The sequence below is a fragment of the Taudactylus pleione genome, unplaced genomic scaffold (genome assembly GCF_031769625.1).
Source record: "Taudactylus pleione unplaced genomic scaffold, aTauple2 ptg000189l, whole genome shotgun sequence".
NCBI lineage: Eukaryota > Metazoa > Chordata > Amphibia > Anura > Myobatrachidae > Taudactylus > Taudactylus pleione.
In genome coordinates, this window is record NW_028284591.1 from 4,291,600 (window position 1) to 4,316,238 (window position 24,639).

Below are 24,639 nucleotides of genomic sequence, written 5' to 3' on the forward strand. Positions count from 1 at the left end.
GCTGTAATATCAGTCTCCTGCTAATAAAATGTTCAATGTACGTAAACGACTTATTAAACGAGTACAGATTCAGACTTGCAAAACGTTTGTTTCATCTTATAACCTAACCCGCAGGTCCCTTACGGGAATTCTTCAGAGCTGGCATTTAACCCGGTGGATGTGAACGACGCCGGATTCTACATCTGCCGCGTAAACAACGTTCAGTCATTTGATTTCAGCAATTGGGTACAACTGGATGTCATCGAGAGCAATGCGGCCTGTACTGGTGAGTAATGCGGTGTGTGTGATGGTCATTCATTCTGAATGGCCTTTGTCTGGTAAGTAGATTACAGAACAGCTTAAAGAAGACGTCATAAATCATTAGAATTGGAGAAATAATAGTTTAAATTCCCCCCTCCCCCATACTATGGGAGTTTTAACTGATACAGAAAAAGTGTTGCAGCACAAACCCGCCCAAAATCATTGCACTGCTTCATCTGCGTCGGAGGCCGAGCAAAGATTTGAGAGGCAAGTGTCACAAAACCGGGACTTAGTCACTCTTACTCGCTCCGGCAGTGCTTAAAAAGGTGGGACCAGTGCAGTGTCATTCCATTTCCCGAGGTTCATGGGCGCAGCCATATTGAGTCTGATCAGGTGAGCACCAGTATCCAGTCTCTACCTGTCTCCTGCGCTCACATGACCAACTCAGCCTATCCATAGCAAGAGTGCTCTATTGAGTCCGCAACAATGTGGTTCTTTTGCTCCCAGTGATCTCACTCAGGGCGGGATGTACTAACCTTGCGGTGTACATTTGGCCAGTCTCTGCAAAATTACTAATCGCATATGTACTAACCAGAGCCGTAATTAGACATCTTGGTGCCCTGTGCACTGGCGACCCCCTCATTTTTCAAAGGGACATAATGCACCCAATAAAGGTTCCATGGGGAAGGACCAGGGAAGAGATAGGAGAGGCCAGGTGGTGCTGGGGATGAAATAAGAGGAAGCTACAAGCAAGAATGATAATAAACAAAAATTTGACAGGCCCAAACAGCGCCCCCTGACCTGTGGTGCCCTGTGCGATGGCACCAGCCGCACTACCCTAGCTACGGCCCTGGTACTTACATTAGTTCTCAAACACTGGTTCCAGCTCCTTATCACAGGGTAAGCACTTGAGTTCCACTCAGTTGGTTCCAGGGACAGACTTGGAGCCTTGCAGGCATCACTTACCTCTCTGAAGGCCCCAGGCATTTACCACATTGGATTTAGCCGTGAGTAGACCTCTGATTATCGGATCCGGTCAGTATCCCGGCAAAGTGGATGCCAGAGCTTAAAGTACCGGCCCTGGAATCTCGACACCTGTCAGAATCCTGACGCTGTGATCCTGACCTCCGGCATCCTGAAGGTAAGTAGCAGGGTTAGGAGGGGGGGTTAGGATTTATGGTTAGGCACTAGGGTTGGAGGGATAGATTTAGGGTGCGGGGAGGTGAAGGTTAGATTTATGAACTAAGGGGGAAAGTTAGGTTTAGGCACCAGGGACGGGGGGTTAGGGGGGGGGTTAGGATAATTACTGACAGGTGATGATCCCGTGAACTGGACGGACTGGCTGTAGCATAATAGTATTGGTATAATCAGGGGTAGGGTATGGGATGTCAGCAGTCAGAATCCTGACGCCAGCTTCCCGTCCCCAACCCCTGATTACACCACCACTATTCTGCTACAGCCCCGTCCGCCCAGTCCACGGGTCCTACCTCAGGGCCTGATTCACAGTGTATATCAACTGTGAATGCAATAGCGAATACGCACGTAGAGCAACTAATCCATTGTGACCACAATGCCTCCGCTGCACTGCACAAGGACGCCCGCCTTACCTTACACACATCCGTAATGTTTAGCAAGACTGAGAAACCATCGGTACAATCGGTATGCAGTCGGGAAGCCAGCGGACCTAATCCCGACAGCCGGCTTCCCGACTGCTTAATCCCGGCAAGGGTTAAATGACAGGCGTCTAAATCTAGACACCTGTCATTTTACCGATGCCAGGAGATCGGCGCCCGGCATCCCGATCGAAGGGACGCTGGGCACCGAGCGCTGATAGCTGTGGGGGGGGGGGGATTAGGTTTAGGGCTCCCGGGGGGGACTTAGGGTTAGGCACCCCCTGGGAGGTTAGGTTTAGGCTAGTGGAAAAAGGGGGTTGGGGTTAGGCACCCCCGGGGGGAGGTTGGGGTTAGGCACTCCCCCCGGGGGATTTAGGTTTATGCGGCGGGGAAGGGGGGGTTAGGTTTAGGCACTTAGAGGGGGGGGTTTGGTTTAGGCACTGGGTGGGAAGGTGAAGGTTAGGGTTAGGCACTGGGGGGGAAAGGTTATGGTTAGGCACCCCTAAGGGAGGGTTAGTGTTAGTGGGTAGAATTAGGTTAGACAATACTTACCTTGGACGATCGGGATTTCCTCCTCTGCCAGGATGCCGCTGTCGGGATTCCACCGCCGGGCATGGGTCCGGCGGTAAATCATACCGATTCCGTACAATCAAGTACCATCGCAGCCTCACACTCACTAGCACAAGCTCTGACCTAACTTCAGCGCACGCTATGAGGCCTCAGGCTGCGTAGGGCATCGCAGTGGATATTTTATGCACGTCCCTGCAACAGCATTGAAATGCACTGGCACACCTACTGTTACCCGACCACTACCCGTCACCACGCACAAACGACACTTCCTGTCAGTCACTCTGCGATGTGTCTGCATAGCCGCTGCAATCGCAGTCCCGATCGCAGTGGCCGGTTCGAGCATTGCGATGCATACACATGCGCAGTATGCAACAATCGTCCGATTGCGTGCGTATTGGCAGTTGCGTTCCTTGCTGGATCAGGCCCTCAGACCTGAAAACCCAAAACGTGAACAGCAAGAGTGCAGCTTTTGTGGAATTGCAGAAGATTTATCCTGATAACGGGCAGAGGCCCTGATTCAGAGCCGGACGCTCTGACAGAGCGCTCGCTCTGAATCAGGGCGTCTTTTTATTTTTGTATGGAGCGGCCTCCCGGCCGCTCGCATTGCTGTGGGTTGCCACCCACAGCTAATGCGAGTGGCCATGATGATGGTCGCGACGAGACCCTTGTGGCCGCAAGCCCCAGAGAGCTTTCAGCTCAAACAGAGCCGGAAGCTCTCTCACTGACATCACTCGTGATGTCAGTGGGGCCGCCCCCAGACGGTAGGCGTTCTCATGGGAGCGCCTCCGTCTGGCCAGCCACCCCCCCCGGCTCGCCCACCAAAGGGGGCGTGCTGTCACTCAACACCGACAGCACGCCCCCTTTTGTGCGAGACCCGGAGTGACGGATTGGCCGTCGCTATCCGGGTCTCGCGGATGCGCACGACCGGGTCTGAATCAGGCACAGAGTTGGGAGCTCCCTATGGATTTTAACTTATGCGTTTGTGTGCCGAAGAGGAAGTATATGTTGGGAGGATTTTCATGCCCATCTGGCCTCTAATTGCGCCTGAACGATGGTCATGGAGCATTCTGGCGCGTGTTCACTGTACTGTCGGCTGTTACAGTCTGTAAGATTCTAATATTTCCTGGGTATTTGATGCTTACGAATATTTTTGGGACATTTTTTTTACTAAAGACAGTCTCCATGTTTGTCTAGGAAATTAATCGAGGTCACGACTCACGAGGGCAAAGTTGAATGTGAGTCCATGTGTAGAGCTTATCCTGTGTCATTTTGCACTGTGCATACTCCACAACTATGGCGAATTCACCAATTTTGGCTGAAGAGGTGTAACTGGGCTGGAATGGGGTGATGCATATTCCCCAACCATCACTCCAATGCGATTGAATTTGTGTAAGACCCTGGCTCTCCCGTACTTGCATTCGCTTGTTTCTGGAGCATGCGCGGAGTGAAAACAGCTAATATGCGCTCTGTAAGCAGACGTATGCTGGGCACCACACCAGGCCCTTCATGTGCAATGAGCACCGCCCCACTTCTGCACAATAAAACGGGTCTGGTTCAGAGGTGGACCAATACCGATGTTTGCAGAGGTGAATGATGTTATTTTTTTGCACTGTGCCTGTGTCACAGCCTTACTGCACTTGCGGCAAATTTGGTGACCGACGGCAATTGCAGTGAAGACATTGGATGAGAGTGATTGACAGTCGGGGACATGTCTTAGCTTGCGTCTGTGACTGCGCAGTTGCAGAGGCTCCAGCGTCTGACTGCCAATGCAAATTCTGAGCACAGGGTTGCTCAGAGGATCGATGGTGTGACCGAGACCGAACATGGGTCAGCTAAATGCTGCATGGTCAAGACATGAAGAGACAAGCTGAGAACTGTACATTCCTATTGACGATCGGTGGAGGGAAGCTTTAAAACATAACTGGATTTTGTATTTAAGTTATCCGCCTCTTTATAATGCTGATATACTGCTATTTCTTCTTCTGGGTCCATGGGGTCCACAGCCATTACATTGGGGTATGAATCCCAGTCACCAAACAGTTAATACAAACGAGTTCTCTGCTCCCAGGATGCACCGGGTTTCCTCCTCATATACCCCACCTCCTGCCTCAGGTAGCCAGTTCTTCCTGTTTGGTGTGTTCACCACATAGACAGTGGGACTGCTGGAGCAGTCCTGCAGACGAGTAAAAAAAAAAAAAAAAAGAGAGTTTTAATCTCTATCTCAGCGGGTGGTCTGAGCTGTCCTGGAAGCAGCCTCGTGCCTGATTGGAGGCGCACCGGCCACGCGCTGCAACTACCTCCTCCGGCGCCGCCCCGGTAGCCTTAGCAGGTCCATGGCTGTGGATTCGGCAGGGGCTCTCATGCCCTGGACCGCAACCGGATCAAGGGGATGGCCGGTAAGCAGGTGGTTGCGGCGGCCACTGATGCCAGGACCACGTGGCGGTCCGGCCTCCGGCAGTGAGACTGGCCGGAGGCGCGCTGCAGTCAGGAGGCATACGGCTTGTTCTCCTAGCCTAGACCGCCGGGATTTGATGTTCCTGACCAGCCGGGGCTTGTGGCAGCGGCCAGGTCAGTTTACCGGGCAGGTCCAAGCAGCATAGGGGAGGTACGCTTCCCCGGCGGCCCCTTCCCCAATCCATACGCTAGTTCAGTCCTCTAGCACAGTTGATTGTGGATTGCTCCTCCCAGCCTCCATATAGGGCAGCCAGCGTGTATGTCAGTTGCTCTCTGAACGCTGCTCCTACAAGAGAGGACGCTGGGCAGTCTCCCTGTATACCTTGCCTACTGCTGGTCTAGGTTTTTACAGGGCTCTGTCCTACCTAAGCTTGGGCTGATTGTGGTAGTGAGAGCTTATATGCATATGGCTCGCAGAGTATTTATGCATGACATGCGATTGTTGTTTATGGATACTGGCCCTGATTCAGAGCCGGACGCTCTGACCAGAGCGCTCGCTCTGAATCAGGGCCCTCCTCCATTAAAATGGAGCGTCCTCTTGGACGCTCGTATAGCTGTGGGTCACCACCCACAGCATATACAAGCGTCCAAGAAGATGGTCGCGATGGTCTTGACCATCGCGACCATCGGACTTGCGAGGGAAACCCTACGGTCGGGTTTCCCAGCCGCAAGGCCAGGAGTGATTTTGGCTCTATCAGAGCCAAAATCACTCCCACTGACATCACTAGTGATGTCAGTGGGGCCGGCTTCAGACGGTAGGCATTCCCATGGGAACGCCTCCGTCTGACAGGCACGCCCACCAAAGGGGGCGTGCTGTCAATCAACATCGACAGCACGCCCCCTTTGGTGCGAGACCCCGAGCGATGGAGCTCCCTCCGTCGTGCGCATGTGCAGTGAGGACCATCGACCCACTTGCGAGCGTACTGCCGCTCGCGAGTGGGTCTGAATGACCCCCACTGTTTCTTCTGTAAAAGAACTGTAATTCCTGTATACTGTCACTGTCTCTCCCCTTCCCTTGCTACAGGTGTGTGTGGGTTGAGAGTAGAAAACAGCACATAGACTCTCAGAACCAGTGGCATAATTGATATGTCTAAGGAGTCTGAGGGTCAGGTGACGGGAGCCCCGTTGCTGATATCCTGTGTAGCCTGCAAGGCAGGTTTGTCCCCACAGGACTTTCTACAAAATGGGCTTTGTGGGAACTGGTTCAGACAGCCACCACACCAATTAAGTTTGCCTGTTTCAGGCCCTGAGCCTCCTTGGGCGTCATTTTCTCAGGTTATGGCTCATGTGGCGGAACGGCTGGCTGCCCCGGTACCGCCGGTTTGGGGTTTGCCTCAGCAGATGCATCCTATGCACATGATGTGGCCGCCTTGGATGGACCCTGGTGCTGGTAAGGTTATGGCATCATCCTCGGGGGTTTTTCAGCCTCAGGCTGTCAAGCCAAAGCAGCCTAAATCTAGGCGCCATGTACCGCCTTACATGGGTGAGTACTCCAGTGCCTCCGAGGAGGAGGAACAAGCACAGGACTCTTCGCAGGAGCCGATGTCCCTTTTCTGATAAGGGCTGTAAAATCGGTGTTAAATATCGAGGAAGGGGATCTTCCGCTTAGGAAAGCCCCCCCTGTTCAAGCGCCAGAAAGTCGTTAAGGCAGAATTCTCAAAGTCTGAACATTTATCAGAACTTATGGAGGAAGCCTGGGTCCGTCCGGATAAGATAAGCCATTCGTCTAAAAGAATGGCGCTTCTTTATCCTTTTCCAGCAGAGGACTGTGCCAAGTGGGAGAATCCACCATCAGTTGATGCACATGTGGCACAGCTGATTAAACGTACCACTTTGCTAATCCCAGCTGTTTCGCTGAAGGAAACCACGGATAGGAGACTGGAGACTTGTCTCAAATCAATTTTTTCGCTGGCAGGAACGGCCACCTGCCTAGCTATGGCCACTGCCTGGATAGCAAGAGCTATTGAGGAGTGGGCCAAGACTCTAACGGAGTCTTTACCAGATGCCTCTAAGGAGCAACTGGATATGATCTCCTTTATTAGAGAAGGGGTCTCTTATTTGGGTGATGCCGCCTTGAATGCAGGGATCCTTTCCTCTAAAGTTTCAGCTGAGTCCGTGGTGGCACGTAGGATCCTCTGGTTGAAGGATTGGAGGGCAGATGCCGGTTCCAAAAAGGCCCTAGAATTCCTTCCATTCACAGGAGGTGTTCTCTTTGACCCACTACTGGACAAAATTGTATCCTCCATGGCAGCCTCAAAGATGGCAGGTTTGCCATCAGCAACCTTGTCCAACTTGAGGAGGGCGTCCTTTCGGGGGTTTCGGCCGCAGGGCAAGGCCAAAGGTCAGCCCTCAGCGAGATTTCCACCAAGAAAGGCAGGACCCAGGAAGCCCTGGCAGAACAAACCAGTGGCCTGATGGGTCTAGGGTCCAGGATAAACCAGTGGCCTGATGGGACGGGCGTCCCCCTGGGGGATCCCAGGGTGGGGGACCGACTGCTTCGGTTCTCAGAGCCCTGGTACCTCACGACGGAGGATGCCTGGGTTCGGGGAGTTGTTTCCCGAGGGTATGCCCTGACGTTTTGGAGGACTCCTCCTCAAAGGTTCTTTTGTGTAAACCCACGGGTGGGTTCAGAAAGAGCTTTGGCCCTTCAGAAGGCTATTCTTGCCTTACTAGCATCAGAAGTAGTGATTCCGGTGCCAGAGAACCAGTTCCGTGAGGGGTTTTACTCCAATCTGTTCCTGGTTCAGAAACCGAATGGGTCATACCGGCCTATTCTGAATCTGAGAGAGCTCAACAAATTCGTTCGAGCCCCCGGGTTCAGGATGGAAACATTGCGATCGATTGTGTTGGCAGTGGAGCAGGGGGACTATATGGTGTCCTTAGATATACAGGATGCCTACCTTCACATCCCAATCACACAGGATCATCAAAAATGTATTCGTTTTGCGGTAGGGGAGGAACATTTTCAGTTCCAGGCCCTGCCGTTTGGCCTGTCCACAGCCCCTCGGGTATTCACCAAGGTGATGGCAGTGATGATGGCATGCCTCAGACACCAAGGCGTCAGGATTTTGCCTTACTTGGACGACCTCCTGTTGTTGGGGCAGTCCGCACAGCAGTTACAGGATCATTTGAGGCCAACAGTGTCATATCTGTACAGTCACGGCTGGATCATAAACTGGCAAAAGTCGTCACCCTGTCCGGTACAACAGATGTGCCATTTGGGAGCGAGATTGGACTTCGTGGTGCAGAAAATATATCTGCCGGAGGAGAAGATCCTTGCCTTACAATCACGAATACGCAGGTTGCTTCACAACAGGCAGATATCTGTTCTAGTAGCCATGCAGGTCCTGGGGTCGATGGTGGCCACCTTCAGGATGGTGGAATATGCTCAATTCCACTCCAGACCACTGCAGCAATTCGTTCTGTCTCACTGGAACAAGGATCATCGCATGATCAGGTCTCAGCTGCTGCGTCTCTCTCCAGAGGTACGGTTGTCCCTGACCTGGTGGTTGCAGACAAAGCACCTCAGGCAGGGTTGCCCCTTTTGGGTGTCGGATTGGACATTGGTCAAAACCGATGCCAGTCTTCAAGGTTGGGGGGCGATGACGGGGTCACACACTTACCAAGGAAAGTGGTCAGTGACGGAAATCTGGCTACCGATAAACATCCTGGAATTAAGAGCTATATTCAAAGCTTTAGTGCAGGCTCAGGAAATCTTAAAGGGCAGGTCGGTGCAGATACAGTCGGACAATCGCACTGCGGTCGCCTACTTAAATCATCAAGGGGGCACGAGGAGTCGGGCCGCCTTGGCAGAGGTATCAAGAATCCTGCTATGGGCAGAGACTCATCTGCCCACAATATCTGCCGTGTTCATTCCAGGAATCCTGAATTGGGAAGCCGATTTTCTCAGTCGGCAAGAGATAAATGCAGGGGAATGGGCCCTACATCCACAGGTTTTTCGGAACCTTGTGGACAGGTGGGGTCTACCAGAAATAGATCTGGTGGCATCAAGAAGGAACAACAAGGTTCCCAGGTACGGATCTTGGACAAGAGATCCGAGAGCCGAGTTTGTAGACGCACTGACAGTAAAGTGGCGTTACAAGCTGGTATATCTGTTTCCCCCATTTGCTCTTCTGCCGAGAGTTGTCATAAAGATCAAACAAGAGGGCAGCACCGTCATATTAATAGCTCCGGGATGGCCGAGACGGCACTGGTTCACAGATCTACGGTCTCTCTCCATAGACACTCCATGGCCTCTCCCATTGAGACCGGATCTGTTGCTACAGGGTCCCTGCTGGTACCCGGATCTTCATCGGCTATCTTTGACGGCATGGCTCTTGAAGCCTCCGTCTTGAGAAAAAAGGAGTTTTCCGAGTCTGTTATACAGACGATGCTGAAGGCACGGAAACCATCCTCAGCCCGTATATATTATAGGGTTTGGCATACTTTCTTTCAGTGGTGTGGACTGAAAGGGTATGATCCACATAAATTCCTGATTTCCAGCGTGCTTGATTTTCTTCAAAGCGGTCTGGAAAAAGGGCTCCGCCTGGCCTCTTTTAAGGGTACAGGTGTCAGCTCTTTCAGTCTGGTTCCAACATAAAATTGCTCTGAGACCGGATATAAAGACCTTTTTTCAGGGGGTGTTGAAGATTCAGCCTCCCTTCGTTTCCCTGGTTGTTCCGTGGGACTTGACTCTAGTTCTAAAGGTTTTACAGGCTCCTCCGTTCGAGCCTTTAAATTCAATAGACATCAAGTGGCTAACAGCAAAGACGGTATTCCTCCTTGCTATGGCATCTGCATGTAGATTGTCGGATTTGGCTGCGCTTTCCTTCCGGGAGCCGTTCTTGATATTTCATCAAGATAGAGCAGTACTACGTACTAGGGAGGGTTATCTTCCGAAAGTGGTGTCTAAATTTCATATTAATGAAGAAATAGTAGTTCCAGCATTTCAGAGCACAAGTCTCTCACAAGGTGAGGCTTCCCTGGATGGAGTCCGTGCGTTGAGAATTTATGTTAAACGCACGAGCAAATGGAGGAAGTCCTATTCACTTTTTGTGCTTTATGGTTGTCATAAGCGTGGCTGGCCAGCCAATAAACAAACACTGGCCAGGTGGATTCGCATGGCAATTTCATTGGCTTATACACAGGCTGGTATGTGTGTGCCGGATTCAGTGACGGCACATTCTACTAGGGCGGTAGGTCCATCATGGGCGGCCCGCCGGGGGGCTTCTGCTGAGCAATTATGTAAAGCAGCCACATGGTCTTCCATCCATACCTTTGTCAAATTTTATGCCTTTGACACTTTTGCCTCTCAGAATGCCTCCTTCGGGCGTAAGATTCTCCTCTCTTCCGAGAGTCAGGAGCGTCCCCGCCCGTAGGGTTAGTGCTTTGAGATATTCCCAACGTAATGGCTGTAGACCCCATGGACCCCGAAGAAGAAAATAAGAGTTATGGTATAACATACCTTTGTTAACTCTTTTTCTTCGAGGTCCATGGGGTCCACAGGACACCCACCCAGACGCACCTGTAGTTCTGGGGGAGGTTTTCCGTAGTTTCTTCTCTTGAGAGTCTGGACTCGTAAGTATGGGTCTTTTCTTTCTTACCCTTTGTTTGTCTCTGCCTGCTTGAGCATGGTAATGAACTGGCTACCTGAGGCAGGAGGTGGGGTATATGAGGAGGAAACCCGGTGCATCCTGGGAGCAGAGAGCTCGTTTGTGTTAACTGTTTGGTGACCGGGATTCATACCCCAACGTAATGGCTGTGGACCCCATGGACCTCGAAGAAAAAGAGTTAACAAAGGTATGTCATACCATAACTCTTATTTTCTCTGTACGTAAGAATGACTTCATCAACCTAATAGACTTAAACCTTTGTTTTTTAGGATTATCTATGTTACCTGACCACAGGCTTCAGATCCGTAACCAACCTCAGTGCCAAAACCTAGTGGCGGGCGGCATGCTGATTTTGGAGTGTGCCGCAGTAGGGAAGCCCCTGCCCCGCTACCAGTGGTACAGAAATGGTGTAGCCATAGTGGATGCAACAAGCAAAGTTTACACGGTATGCATACTTGTTATATCGTTTATACATTTTTACTACATACTATGGCTTATCCGTTAACTGTTATTAATACAGCGCACACACACATTACGCAGCGCTATGCAGATCATATTTATTCACATCAGTCCCTTTCCCAGTGGAGCTTGTACATATTCTATATTCCAACAAAGGGCCTATTGATTCCTATCAGTCGCTATTTTGCGCTGCTGGTCGCTTAAGAAAGAATTGCTTTCTAGTCCAATCGTGTGATTCCAAAGCACAAAAAGTTATTTATGTAAAAGGGATAACACGATGTAAGATTTAACAATATGAGTAAAAAGCAATGAAAATAGTTCAGCCGATACATACGTGTGCGCACTGGTCCCGGTATACAGTCATCAATCCAGAAGTCTGCGGTCGCAAGTGTGTACACTGAGGTCAGCACACACCTTATATACCTTACAGGTTTCAGAGTTAACAAGGGACAAATTGACAGGTTCTCATTGGTTCTTGCTTCTGGTCAATCTGGTCATTGGTCAGTTAATACAGTGTCATCAGGGGTATGGCTTAATTCTCCAATGGTCTCTTTGTGTAGTTTCCCGCCGAACAACTGGTTAAAACTGGCTACAACACTACATACTAGGAAATGGGTGTAACCCAGTCGCACAAGAATTACAGAGTATGATATATATTCCTGAAGTTCCCCACAATATCCATAATCATAAACTGAGAGAGGGGGGTGCTACCACGGACATATTAATAGAAATATTAGAAAAACAAAAAGAAAAACTGAAATGTCCAAAAGGTGGTGCACAATTAATACTTATATTAAAACATAACTTTTATTATTATTCAGATAATATGAAAAAATAGCAAAAATAGGTTAAAAATGTATAGAATGTGACAAAGTGTGAAATATGTGTTTTAAAACTGAAGTAGCGTCCTTGCTGTACTCACAAATGTCATATTACCATCAATTGTTAGGCGTTTTTGAATTTCTATATTTAATGTCTATATTACACAATTCAATGAATTAGACCTCCTATAATTAGTCAAGAGTCAAGACGTTTCAATTGAAAAATTGTGTAAATTACAAGAAATATCGCCTTTTAGTAAATAAGCCAGTGTTCAATAAGTTATCCTCAAAATTGATAGCTGGATATAAATAGTTCAATTTGTGTTGGTGAACTCAGTTTAATCTGTATAGTCCCTTACAGTGAACAACAGGGATCTGTTAACTCAATATATAGGAACCCACCATTTTATTATGTCAGGAATATGTCTATTATGTAGTACATGGTTTTATCAATAGACTATTAATAGATGGTTCTCCCAAAAGGGTAATTGCCTTGTTGGTGGTTCATTTACATGCACACATCTTTCTCTAATCAAAAATGTTGTAGGAGCACACATATGGGACTGAGGGTCTCATTCAGACCCGCTCGCGAGCGCAGGACGCTCGCAAGCGGGTCGATGGTACCCAAATGCGCATGCGCACGACGGAGGCTGCTCCGTCGTGCACATGCGCGAGACCCGGCGAGCGACTGGGAAGCCGTCGCTCGGGGTCTCACACCAAAGGGGGCGTGCTGTAAATGGTGAGTGACAGCACGCCCCCTTTGGTGGGCGTGCCGGGGCGTGGCTGCCCAGACGGAGGCGTTCCCATGGGAACGCCTACCGTCTGGGTCCGGCCCCACTGACATCACTAGTGATGTCAGTGGGAATGATTTTGGCTCTGATAGAGCCAAAATCACACCAGGGCTTACGGCAGTGAGACCCTACCGCAGGGTCTCGTCGCAAGCCCGATGGTCGCGATGGTCTTGACCATCGCGACCATCATCATGGACGCTCGCATAAGCTGTGGGTGGTAACCCACAGCTATGCGAGCGTCCAGGAGTACGCACGAAAAAAAAAAAAAACGCCCTGATTCAGAGCGTCCGGCTCTGAATCAGGCCCTGAGTTCACTAATATATTATTAAATCCTATCTGCATATGTCTAAATTGAGTTTCTCATATATTTGATCAGACAGATAGGTCAATATCTAGTGAGTCAAAAAACCACTACTTTTAAACTATATCTGGAGCATATCTCTTTTATTCACTCAGTATTGTCAATATAGTAGTCAGACTAAGACCTCTGGTACTAATTTGCATACTCATTTCCCAGTATGCACCTCTATTAAAATCATATAGCACACATCTCCCAAATAGGAGACAATGCAACTCTGTATGAATGGTACACATTAATGTATATTCCCAATCAATGAGGACAGATATGTGGCAAAACTAACCACTATTGATATACAAAGATTGTTGGTTCACTATTAGAGTACTAATGTTTTGGGAGAACTACCCATCAATAATATACTGACAATACTGAGTGAATGAAAGAGGTATGCTCCAGATATAGTTTAAAAGTCGTGGGTTTTTGACTCACTAGATATTGGCCTATCTGTCTGATCAAATATATGAGAAACTCAATATAGACATATGCAGATAGGATTTAATAATATTTCTACTTCAGGGTCCATAGGGTATCCACAGGATACCTTGGGGTATAGGTGTGACGTCAGTCGCAGGGCACCAAAGAGTTAAGCTTTCAGCCTCCCAGGATGCACTAGGTCCCCCTCCTATACCCCGCCCCCGGGCCAAGGCACCTCAGTTTAGTTTGGTGCCCGGCCGGAGTCGGGTGCACCTGTTGGAGTGGGGGCTAGAAGAGCCCCTGAAGCTTATTCTTCATGCAGCTGTGGCTGCACAACTGGATGAACAGCATGGACAGTCAGTCCTGACGTCCATGCTGTCTTCCCTACACCCCGCCGGTACCAGAACGCCGGTACTGATCCGGGGATGCTGGTGGGCGTCTGGGGTCACAGCTAGCGGTGACCCCAGATGCTCCGGACCATGGCCGGATTCAAGGGGGACAGAGGTAAGCAGCGGGGTCCCGCGGTGGGTCCCCGCTGATCACATGGTCCTAAGTCCCCAGGCAGGGGGCTCCCTGGGGACTGGCTGCAGCGTGGAGCCAGGCGACCAACCTGCGCTTCCACTACCCCCTGGGACAGCGGACCGCAGCAGAGCGGTAGCGCTGCGGCGTCCCAGGGGTTAAATGCATGCCAGGGGAGCGCGCCTTCCCTGTCTCACAGCCGGCGCCTCCCCCGCTGCACACAGCCCTCTCTGCATGCTGCCGACTGGTCCTGTGGCAGCGCTCCTCCCCCAGGCCAGCCTCCTCTCTGCTCCTCGGCGGCCATCTTCTCCAGAACGCATGGTGAACGCTGCTGGAAGCGCTGGACGGAAGCATCGTGGTCTGGGTCCCCCCGCATACCTCTCCTCCGCTGTGGTCAGGTCTGTGTATGCAGCGCTGTGTCCTACCAGGCCCTGTGTCTGTGTAGTTGAGTGATCAGCGCTGTTAGTGCAGGAATTGTTATTTTTCTGCATTGTATGTGACTGTGCTAGCGCTGCTGCCTGTAATCTTTTCTTCTCTAAACTGTCAGCTTTATTACTGTCCCTGTTCTTTCTGCTAAAGCCCTTGCGGTGCGGTGCTGCAGGGTGGTCTCTCGCCTATTTAATACTTAATTGGTGAGAGAGGTCACATACGTGGTGCCATCATGTCTGAAAGTGATTTTCCCCTCCGGCTACAGTGTACCACGTGCAAAGTACCGTTAGCGGAGGGGGAGGGTAGCGCGGAGGGCCTTTGCCGGCAGTGTTTGTCCATGGCGCGGCCTATTACGGTTACAGCACCGGTACAGGAGCCGCCCTGGGCTTGTTTCGCTCAGGCGTTAACAGCTTTAGTGGGCCAGTTAGCTCTGCAGCCCGCGTTTACTCCGATGGGTTTGTCCCAGCAGTCTGTGGTGTCGTCACCCATGCAGGGGTTCCCACGACAATTGGTGGTACCCCACAGTCTCCCTATTTCCCCGCTCCCGGGTTCTCAGGAGCCAGCGTGGGTTTACTCCCTGACGAGTTCTGTACAGCACTTGTCGGATGTGTTGCAAGGGGAGTCTGTGATGCGGTCTCATAAAAGGCCGGTGGCGTCTCTGTCCGCTCCTTATGAGGATGACGAAGGGACGTCTGATGATGGGGAGATTCTAGATCCTTACGATCAGGAACCTCTCCATACTAAGGACGCTGATGCTAAGTCCAAAGTATATATTCCTGGACTTATTCGGGCGGTCCGCACAGCCTTGGTGATTGAGGACGAAGTTCCCCCAGCGGCTAAATCTAAGTATGCCTTTTTCAAAGATGTGAAGGGCGATGCCACAGTCTTTCCTCTTTCGGGTCAGTTGGTGGACCATTTAGAGGAGGCGTGGAAACAACCTGGCAAAAGATACCAGCCGCAGAGACGCCTGGCGGTGGCTTATCCGTTCGCGGATAATTATTTTGCGAAGTGGGAATCCCCTCCACAGGTGGATTCTCACGTGACCCGTCTTGTCCGTAGTGCCACATTGCCGATGCCATCCATGTCCTCCCTTAAGGATGCTACGGACCGCAAGGTAGAAATCTGCCTGAAGTCCGCTTATTCCCTTGCAGGGGGGGCAGCACGGCCGGCTATGGCCATTTGCTGGGTTGCCAGAGCGATGGAGCGCTGGGCGGATTCATTAGAGGCTTCTTTTGAATCCGACTGTCCGGCCGATCAGGCGGAGTTGATTGGCAATCTCCGTGATTCGGCCACCTACATCAACGAGGCGGCTCTAGACATTAGTACTCTGGTGTCTAGAATTTCTTCAGCAGCGGTAGCTGCTCGTCGCACCTTGTGGCTGCGATCCTGGAAGGCGGACGCAGATTCCAAGAAAGGTCTGGAAGCGTTGCCGTTTACCGGAGAAGTTCTCTTCGGTCCGGATCTGGATAAGATTGTGGCCACGCTGGCGGCAGCCAAATCTGCCTGTCTCCCGTCGGCCGCTGCTCCTTCTGGTTCGGGACCATCGTCCTTTCGGTCATCTAGGGCCCAGGGCAGGCCCAAACCACAGTCGTTTCCTCGACAGGCTGGCCCTAAGAAATCGGTCAAGCCCCGGAAGCAGGCATGGAGTAACAGACGTCCGGCCCCCAAGCCAGATGACAAGCCTGCGGCCTGACGGTCCGGGCCTCCCTTTGGGGGATCCCAGGGTGGGAGGCCGCCTGCTACAGTTCGCCCAGTGTTGGTCGACCACTACGACAGACACTTGGGTTCTGGAGGTGGTTTCCCACGGATACACCCTCTCCTTCCGGCACAGACCCCCGGCTCGCTTCTTCACCACGGGTCTCCCATCAGACCGGAACAAGGCTACGGAGCTGCGGAAGGTATTGCACACTATGCTCCAGGCTGGAGTTATAGTGGCGGTTCCATTCTCCCAGAGGGGCCAGGGTTTCTATTCAAATCTATTTTTGGTACAGAAACCCAATGGGTCATATCGTCCGATTCTCAACCTCAAAGCACTCAACAAGTCTTTGCGGGTCCCGAAGTTTCGGATGGAGACCCTACGGTTCATCATTCTGGCGCTGGAACCTGGGGACTACTTGGTGTCATTGGACATACAGGACGCTTACCTGCATGTCCCTATTCTTTGGCGCCATCAACAGTTCCTCAGGTTTGCAATCAGCAGCGACCACTTCCAGTTTCGGGCGTTACCTTTTGGCCTGGCAACAGCACCACGTGTTTTCACCAAGGTGATGGCGGTCATGGCGGCTTCTCTGCGGCTGCAGGGAGTCCGCATGTTGCCGTATTTGGACGACCTGTTATTGGTGGCAGGATCTCCAGAGCTCCTGTTACGCCACTTGGACCTGACCATTGCACTGCTGCAACGGCACGGCTGGCTAATCAACTGGCAGAAGTCCACTCTAATCCCGTCTCGGAGGATTCTGCATCTTGGAGCCTTATTGGACTCGGGACAGCAAAGGATCTTCGTGACGGAGGACAAGTTCTCTGCTTTACAGTCAAGGGTGCGCAGTTGTCTGCACAGCCGCCGGGTGTCCTTACACTCGGCGATGAGGTTACTGGGCTCCATGGTGTCGGTGTTCGACATGGTGGAATACGCCCAGTTTCACTCCAGACCTCTGCAGCACCTGATCCTGTCCAAGTGGAACGGGCTGACTCAGTCTCTGAAGTCCCAGACGATTGTGCTCACCCAGGAGGTTCGCCTGTCCCTTACGTGGTGGTTACAGACGACCCACCTCAACAAGGGACGTCCGTTCTGGGTTCCAAATTGGGTCCTGTTGACAACGGACGCCAGTCTTCGGGGCTGGGGAGCAGTTTCGGGTCCACACTTGTTCCAGGGCAGGTGGACGCCGACAGAAGCGGAGCTTCCAATAAATATCTTGGAACTCCGTGCGGTCTTCAATGCTCTCCAGCAGGCACAGCGGTTTCTCCAGGGTCGCCCGGTGCAGGTCCAGTCGGACAACGCTACCACCGTGGCCTACATAAACAGGCAAGGAGGAACTCGCAGTCGGGCGGCTCTCGTAGAGGTCTCTCGGATCCTGGTTTGGGCGGAGCGCAATCTTCCGGCCATATCAGCGGTCTTCATCCCGGGAGTGCTCAATTGGGAGGCGGACTTTCTAAGTCGCCAGGACGTTCATCCGGGGGAATGGTCCCTGCACCCGGACGTTTTTCAACTACTGGTGGACAGGTGGGGTCTTCCAGAAATCGACCTCATGGCGTCCCGGCACAACAACAAGTTGCCGGTGTACGGGTCTCGCACAAGAGACGAAGGGGCGTCTCTGGTGGATGCTCTGTCCGTCCGGTGGACGTTCCGGTTCGCATACCTGTTCCCTCCGGTCTCCCTTCTTCCACGGGTAATCCGGAAATTCAAACAGGAAGGAGGGACGCTCCTGTTGATAGCTCCCGCGTGGCCCAGACGGCACTGGTTCTCAGACCTTCAGGGTCTGTCCGTGGACATTCCTCTGCGGTTGCCGCTACGACCGGACCTTCTGTCTCAGGGTCCTTGCCTTCACCCGGACCTGACTCGGCTGTCTTTGACGGCGTGGCTGTTGAGACGGCCATGCTGAGGTCCCGGGGGTTTTCCAGCTCTGTGGTGCGTACCATGTTGCGAGCTCGGAAACCGTCTTCCGCGAGGATATACCATCGCGTGTGGCATACGTTCTTCCAGTGGTGTCGACCGAGAGGTTATGCACCGCGGGAGTTTCGTCTGTCTCGGATTCTCGCCTTCCTGCAAGCGGGACTAGATCATGGGCTTCGCCTTGCTTCTTTGAAGGTACAGGTTTCGGCCCTATCTGTCTGGTTTCACCCTTGGATTGCTACAATCCCGGATGTGCGCACCTTTATGCAGGGTGTTCTCCGCATTCAGCCGCCCTTTGTTCCACCTGTGGCGCCTTGGGATTTGGCTGTGGTCCTGAGGGCTCTCCAAGGACCGCCGTTTGAACCACTGGGCTCAGTGGATCTTAAATGGCTAACAGCTAAGACTGTTTTCCTTCTGGCCATTGCTTCGGCCAGACGTGTTTCTGAGTTAGGGGCTCTTTCTTGTAGACCCCCTTTCTTGGTTTTTTATGGGAACAGGGCAGTGCTCCGCACTCGGCCCGAGTTTCTTCCCAAAGTTGTTTCCCAGTTTCATATTAACGAGGAAATAGTTGTTCCGGCCTTTAACTCACCGGGTCTTTCCGTGGGTGAGGCCTCTTTGGATGTTGTGCGGGCCTTAAGGACTTATGTTGACCGCACTTCTTCGTTTAGGAAGTCGGACGCTTTGTTTGTCCTCTTTGGCTTCCGTAAAAAGGGTTGGCCTGCTTCAAAGCAAACTTTGGCAGCCTGGATCCGTATGGCTATTTCTGAAGCTTATCTTCATGAAGGCCTACCGGTCCCTCCTTCTCTGAAGGCTCATTCCACTAGGTCTGTGGGTCCTTCGTGGGCAGCTCGACGTGGTGCCTCGGCAGTTCAGATCTGCAAGGCTGCTACGTGGTCTTCTGTCCATACCTTCGTGAGGTATTACAGGTTTGACACCTTCGCCTCTCAGGATGCTTCCTTCGGGCGGCGGATTCTCCTTTCTGCACAGGAGCGTCCCCACCCTTAAAGGATACTGCTTTGGGACATCCTCAAGGTATCCTGTGGATACCCTATGGACCCTGAAGTAGAAAATATGAGATATGGTAAGAACTTACCCTTGTTATCTCTATTTCTACGAAGTCCATAGGGTTCCACAGGACTCCCGCCCTGTCGCACCTGTGCTGCAGATGGGCTTTGCTCTGGTCACCGGTTTTCCGTCTCCCTCTGGTGAGAATGTGATTCTTGTATGTGTCCAGATCTTTGTTCTCTCTCTTCCTTCTCCTCCTCCGGCCTATGGCTTGGTAACTAACTGAGGTGCCTTGGCCCGGGGGCGGGGTATAGGAGTGGGACCTAGTGCATCCTGGGAGGCTGAAAGCTTAACTCTTTGGTGCCCTGCGACTGACGTCACACCTATACCCCAAGGTATCCTGTGGAACCCTATGGACTTCGTAGAAATAGAGATAACAAGGGTAAGTTCTTACCATATCTCATATTATTAGTGAACTCAGGCCCTCATTCAGAGCCACTCGCTATTTGCGGTCGTTCGTTCTAAATCAAGGGGTGGCTATTCAAATGAACCGTTCGCTGTTTGCGGTCTGTTCACTCCTCTATGTCTGAACGAGCGAACAAAACTTGCGTTCGTTTTTTGAAAAAATACGCCCCCTGGGCGCTCGCATCCTACGTCATGTCCGCTATTTATTAGATTAATCGAGTACATCGACCAGGGTATGAACTGCTCGCTATTCTTGGGGCTGGTGTTTGCTACCACAATTTTGCGAGCAGTTCTGGCTCTAAAATAACCCAGTGACGTGGTCAATGACGCTGCTGTTTTAAATATGCACACCCATAAAACGCCACGTTTTGACCTTTAAGCACGCCTGCGATCGGATCTCCACTCCCCGTTTTCAAGCACCTTCCCCTGTTACCACCCACATACGCCTCTTTCTGTCACTCAAATTATCAGGCATTCGCTATTTTGCGAGCACATGAATTTCGGCCGCACTGAGTTGTTCGCGCATGCGTATAACGATCCGTACGCATGCGCAGTTGGCCAAACATCGCTCGGAGCGAACGAGCAGTGACTTGCGTCCGGCTCTGAATCAGGGCCTCAGTCCATATGTGTGCTCCTACAACATTTTTGATTAGAGAAAGATGTGTGCATGTAAATGAACCACCAACAAGGCAATTACCCTTTTGGGAGAACCATCTATTAATAGTCTATTGATAAAACCATGTACTACATAATAGACATATTCCTGACATAATAAAATGGTGGGTTGCTATATATTGAATTAACAGATCCCTGTTGTTCACTGTAAGGGACTATACAGATTAAACTGAGTTCACCAACACAAATTGAACTATTCATATCCAGCTATCAATTTTGAGGATAACTTATTGAACACTGGCTTATTTACTAAATGGCGATATTTCTTGTAATTTACACAATTTTTCAATTGAAACGTCTTGACTCTTGACTAATTATAGGAGGTCTAACTCATTGAATTGTGTAATATAGACATTAGATATAGAAATTCAAAAACGCCTAACAATTGATGGTAATATGACATTTGTGAGTACAGCAAGGACGCTACTTCAGTTTTAAAACACATATTTCATACTTTGTCACATTCTATACATTTTTAACCTATTTTCGCTATTTTTTCATATTATCTGAATAATAATAAAAGTTATGTTTTAATATAAGTATTCATTGTGCACCACCTTTTGGACATTTCAGTTTTTCTTTTTGTTTTTCTAACACTGCATACTAGTAATAACATTCTATTCAATAACTCCCTATCATCCATAACTAGCGGACACGTGATGCAACTTCTTTGCCGATAGAAACGGATGTCTGCAAATAAACAGGGATTTAGTATGATACCAAACATGACATGTCCACTGTATTCTGAACCTTAGATCTCATTTAAGTACATCTTACACCATAATTATTAGCTAACAATACCTTTAATAACTCTGATTTATATCTATAATGTGTGGGAACCATTTTATATGTATGCGTTCGCATATGTGCGTCTGTGTATTGAAATAGCAAATGTGCGTCTATGTGTATGTACGTGAATATATACAGATGAGCTTCCATGTGTAAGTATGTGAATACGCATATGAGCGTTTGTGTGTGTATATATATATATGTGTATATATATATATGTATATATATGTGTGCGTTATGTGCGTCAGTGTATGTGTGTTATGAATACACATTTTAGCGCATTGGATTGCACCAACGCAAAGTATCGTCCTGGTAACACGTCATCAGACTATAGACGACTATATCGTCAGATAATAATTGTAAAGCGATTGTATCCAATTATTTGACTTTGGCAGGCCTGAGTTAGATGTAGACGCACACGCCATCGCAGCTGCAATCCCTCACAGGTCGCAATTGCGAAAATATGCTAATGACTGAAAGCATCTTACATTCGCCGCTCGTACACAAAACCGGAAACGTCGCATCTCAGGCAGCCATCTAAGCAAGTCTAAACTGTCGCAGATGCAGCGGGTCTCCAGACACGCAGACGGTAATTTATAGACCCCCCAAATCCTCTGTGTGAGCGTAATAGCAATTTAATTACTGCACATGCGTGATACGGCTTACACGCATGCGCAATGGCTAACAATCGCTCAGTCTACGTACATATCGGCCTTGCGTACATCTCTGTATCAGGCCCAAAATATACACGTGCTATGTCACTACACAGTATACATTATTTGCAAAATACCTGTTTGGAGAACTGACACAAAGTATGCTGCACCCCTGGTCTGTCCAAATCATGCCCCTCCAAACCACCCGTATGGTGCCCGTTTCTCATGAGGCTGCGCCATCTTACATCTCGCCACTCCCTTATACATTTCTGTATATGAAATAAAATAGCTTGTTTAACGCATAAAAATCGTGGAAAAATGACTATATTGGTCTCTGATAGCATATGATCACTAAGCAAATATATGTTATACAATATATAAATATTGATAGATTATTGTGCTGTTGTGTTTTATTATAATTTGTTATTATTATTGACAATTACTTACACAGCGCCAGCATATTCTTTTGCGCTTTACAATTGGGAACACAGCAGTAATTGATCAGAAATACTATAAGACTGGGTAATAACAGACAGACAAGGAGGTAAGAGGCCTCTGGGGGTCATTCAGACCCGCTCGTGAGCAGCAGGACGCTCGCAAGCCGGTCGATGATCCCCACTGCGCATGCGCGAGACCCGGGGAGCGACGGGCTTTCCATGGACGCTGCCCCTGGCCTTGCCACTCCTGGAAAACAGTGGTGAAATGCCCCCGTTTCCAGGAACGCCGGCCATCCACGGCTCCGCGCCACCCCGTAAACACCTCCGCCTGTCAATCAGGCAGAAGCATAGCAGGGGCTGCGTGCAATCATGCAAGACCTGTTCTGCGCATGCGATGAGAGGGTCTTGCGCACTTGCAGATTTCCGATAATCGGGAATCTGTGTTCAGCAATGCTAAATCAGGCCCTCGATACAAAGTGTTGAGTTATCAAGTAGAAATTTAATTTATGTCCCGTAAGTGTCATTGAATGGTCAAGTTTGGTTCTATAATGGGATATTCATTTTACTTACTGTGTATGCAGTTAGTTCTTTATAGGCAAGATAAGATAGTCCTTAATGGCTGCCATTTGCTATTATATGACCCAGTGGTCGAAGTTGGGCGGTATACGGCGGTATGACATACCGCCACTTCCCGACCCCACTTCATTTTAGCGGCAGAAGAGAATATACCAGTGCTGGGATCCAGTATGGGATCCCAGCCCTGGAACAGCGGCGGCAGTGTGTAGAGATGTGTCCCGCAGAGGACACATCTCGATCGGCCGAGGGGCTGGCATGTAGCCGGGACAGAGCATAAGGTCCGGCTGCACTAAAAAGTGAACAACACGCACTGGCCGCCAGCCAATCACAGGGCTCGCTGGCAGCCAGCCATTAAGAAGCTGCCAAGTGGCAGCTTCTCACTGGCTCACAGCGGCACCAGATTAAACTGCAGTACACTACTGCAGCAACCAAGAAGACCCGATGCTCCCAGCGGCTCCATTCCAGCAGCAGGGCAGGTTAGAGGCAATTACAGAGAGGGGAGGGGGTGAGAGAGGGAATAGAGGGAGGGGCAGACAGATGGAAGCAGGCAGTTAGTATTGTAGGGGGTGAAAGAGAGAGGGAATCAGTGAGAAGGGCTGGATGTGAGAGAGGGGAGCAGGCAGGGAGAAGTGTGGGTGTGAGAAGTACAATTGGGTGATACGGAAGCAGGGGCCGAAGGAGGGGGGATTCAATCTCCATACTCCCATACTCCATCTCTCCATACCCCCACCTCTAAATTCCCACTTCGAGCACTGATATGACCCCTAGACACTGAATTGTAGATACCTAATTCCTTATGCACACAGGTGCCTTTCAGGTGTCCGTGGTACTTAAGATGTGCTGAAGCATATATGCAAATACAATAAGGTTAGGGACTGATGAACACGATCTTGATACATACGGGCATTTATAGTGCAGAGCTTGTGCAGGATGTCTAACAGAGGACGTGTTCACTGTTCCCTAATGTTTGTTGCATTGGAATGAGTGCTTCAACATCCCTTTACATACTGTACTGTAGTAATGCTCCAAAGACACCTAAAACTTTGACTTTGATTTTTTTTTATTTTTTTTATTTAAATCACCCATCCCCTATAAACCACTTCCTTTGGTCTCACATCTGAGTTTAAATCAGAATAAATAGGAAATGGTTTTTTTTTTCAATCGCTAAAAATATGAAATATTCTCACTGGACAAAGTCTGAAGTTCTTCATTTATCAGGTTTCCCACTTCCTTGTCCTGCAAAACATGCACTGTGTATGTGATCTGTATCTTATGTATTCCACGTTGAAACTCAATTCTAAAAAAAATATATATATATTTTTTTTTTCTAGGTTTCCAATGTTTCAGATAAAGACCAGGGCATTTACTATTGTCAAGTGTCTAATGGGAATGAAAGTGAGAATAGTAAGAACGTGGAGGTTGTTATAGGTAAGTCTTCAAGGATGTTATGGGTTGATATGGCTGAGTACATCTGGTTTACCAGAGTGTGTATCTATATCTTTGATTACCAGAGTGTACATCTGTGCCATGGCTCAGTAGTGCTAGCTGGCACGTTATCCTCAACTACATTCACAAACCAATCACAAGATTTTAAAGTTGTAAATGGAACGGAAACCGTTTATTACTGATAGGGTGCAGTACCGTCTCACATGCAGCATGGGGGATCTGTATACTACATCTGCTTTTGAGCACAGTAAAGAGACCAGCCTGTGGCTCACCAGCTTGTATAATATTGCAAACCCTACCATGCCCAACCTGCCAGAGCAGCAATTCTACAGTAACCACAAATACATAGGTTGTCTATCTCAGATTTAGACAGTGACCAATTTATCCCTGAGTTTGTAGTACTTTCTCACAGCCTGCAGATGGAACCGTGTACTGACACATGCAGTACCTTGTACTAGCCTGTTGATGGCGCTCTAAACTAAACTACAATATATGCAGTACCACTGTGTAATTCAGTTGCCTAAACAAGAAGCAGTCAATCTATAGCTGTCCATCTATGGACCTTACATAAAAGTCTGCGAGATGCAATCATTTAAAGGGCAAAACCAGCCTGGAACTGTACTTGGCGAAATGCGTTGATGTCCCGGGAAATCAGAAAAGTTTACTATGAAGATTCCAAGACAGTGACGCTCCTTAAGAGTGC

The 24,639-nt window shown here is 49.8% G+C and overlaps 1 protein-coding gene across 2 annotated transcripts in view; it reads left to right on the top strand.

The window, feature by feature from the left end:
* Window positions 1–24,639, top strand: part of MALT1 (MALT1 paracaspase) — a 96,517-nt gene that overhangs the window by 20,904 nt on the left and 50,974 nt on the right. For both annotated transcript variants that reach the window (XM_088476528.1, XM_088476529.1), the window contains exons 4-6: window positions 115–265; window positions 10,759–10,934; window positions 23,822–23,918. In XM_088476528.1, coding sequence (XP_088332654.1) covers window positions 115–265; window positions 10,759–10,934; window positions 23,822–23,918 — 424 coding nt within the window. The remainder of the gene's footprint in view (window positions 1–114; window positions 266–10,758; window positions 10,935–23,821; window positions 23,919–24,639) is intronic.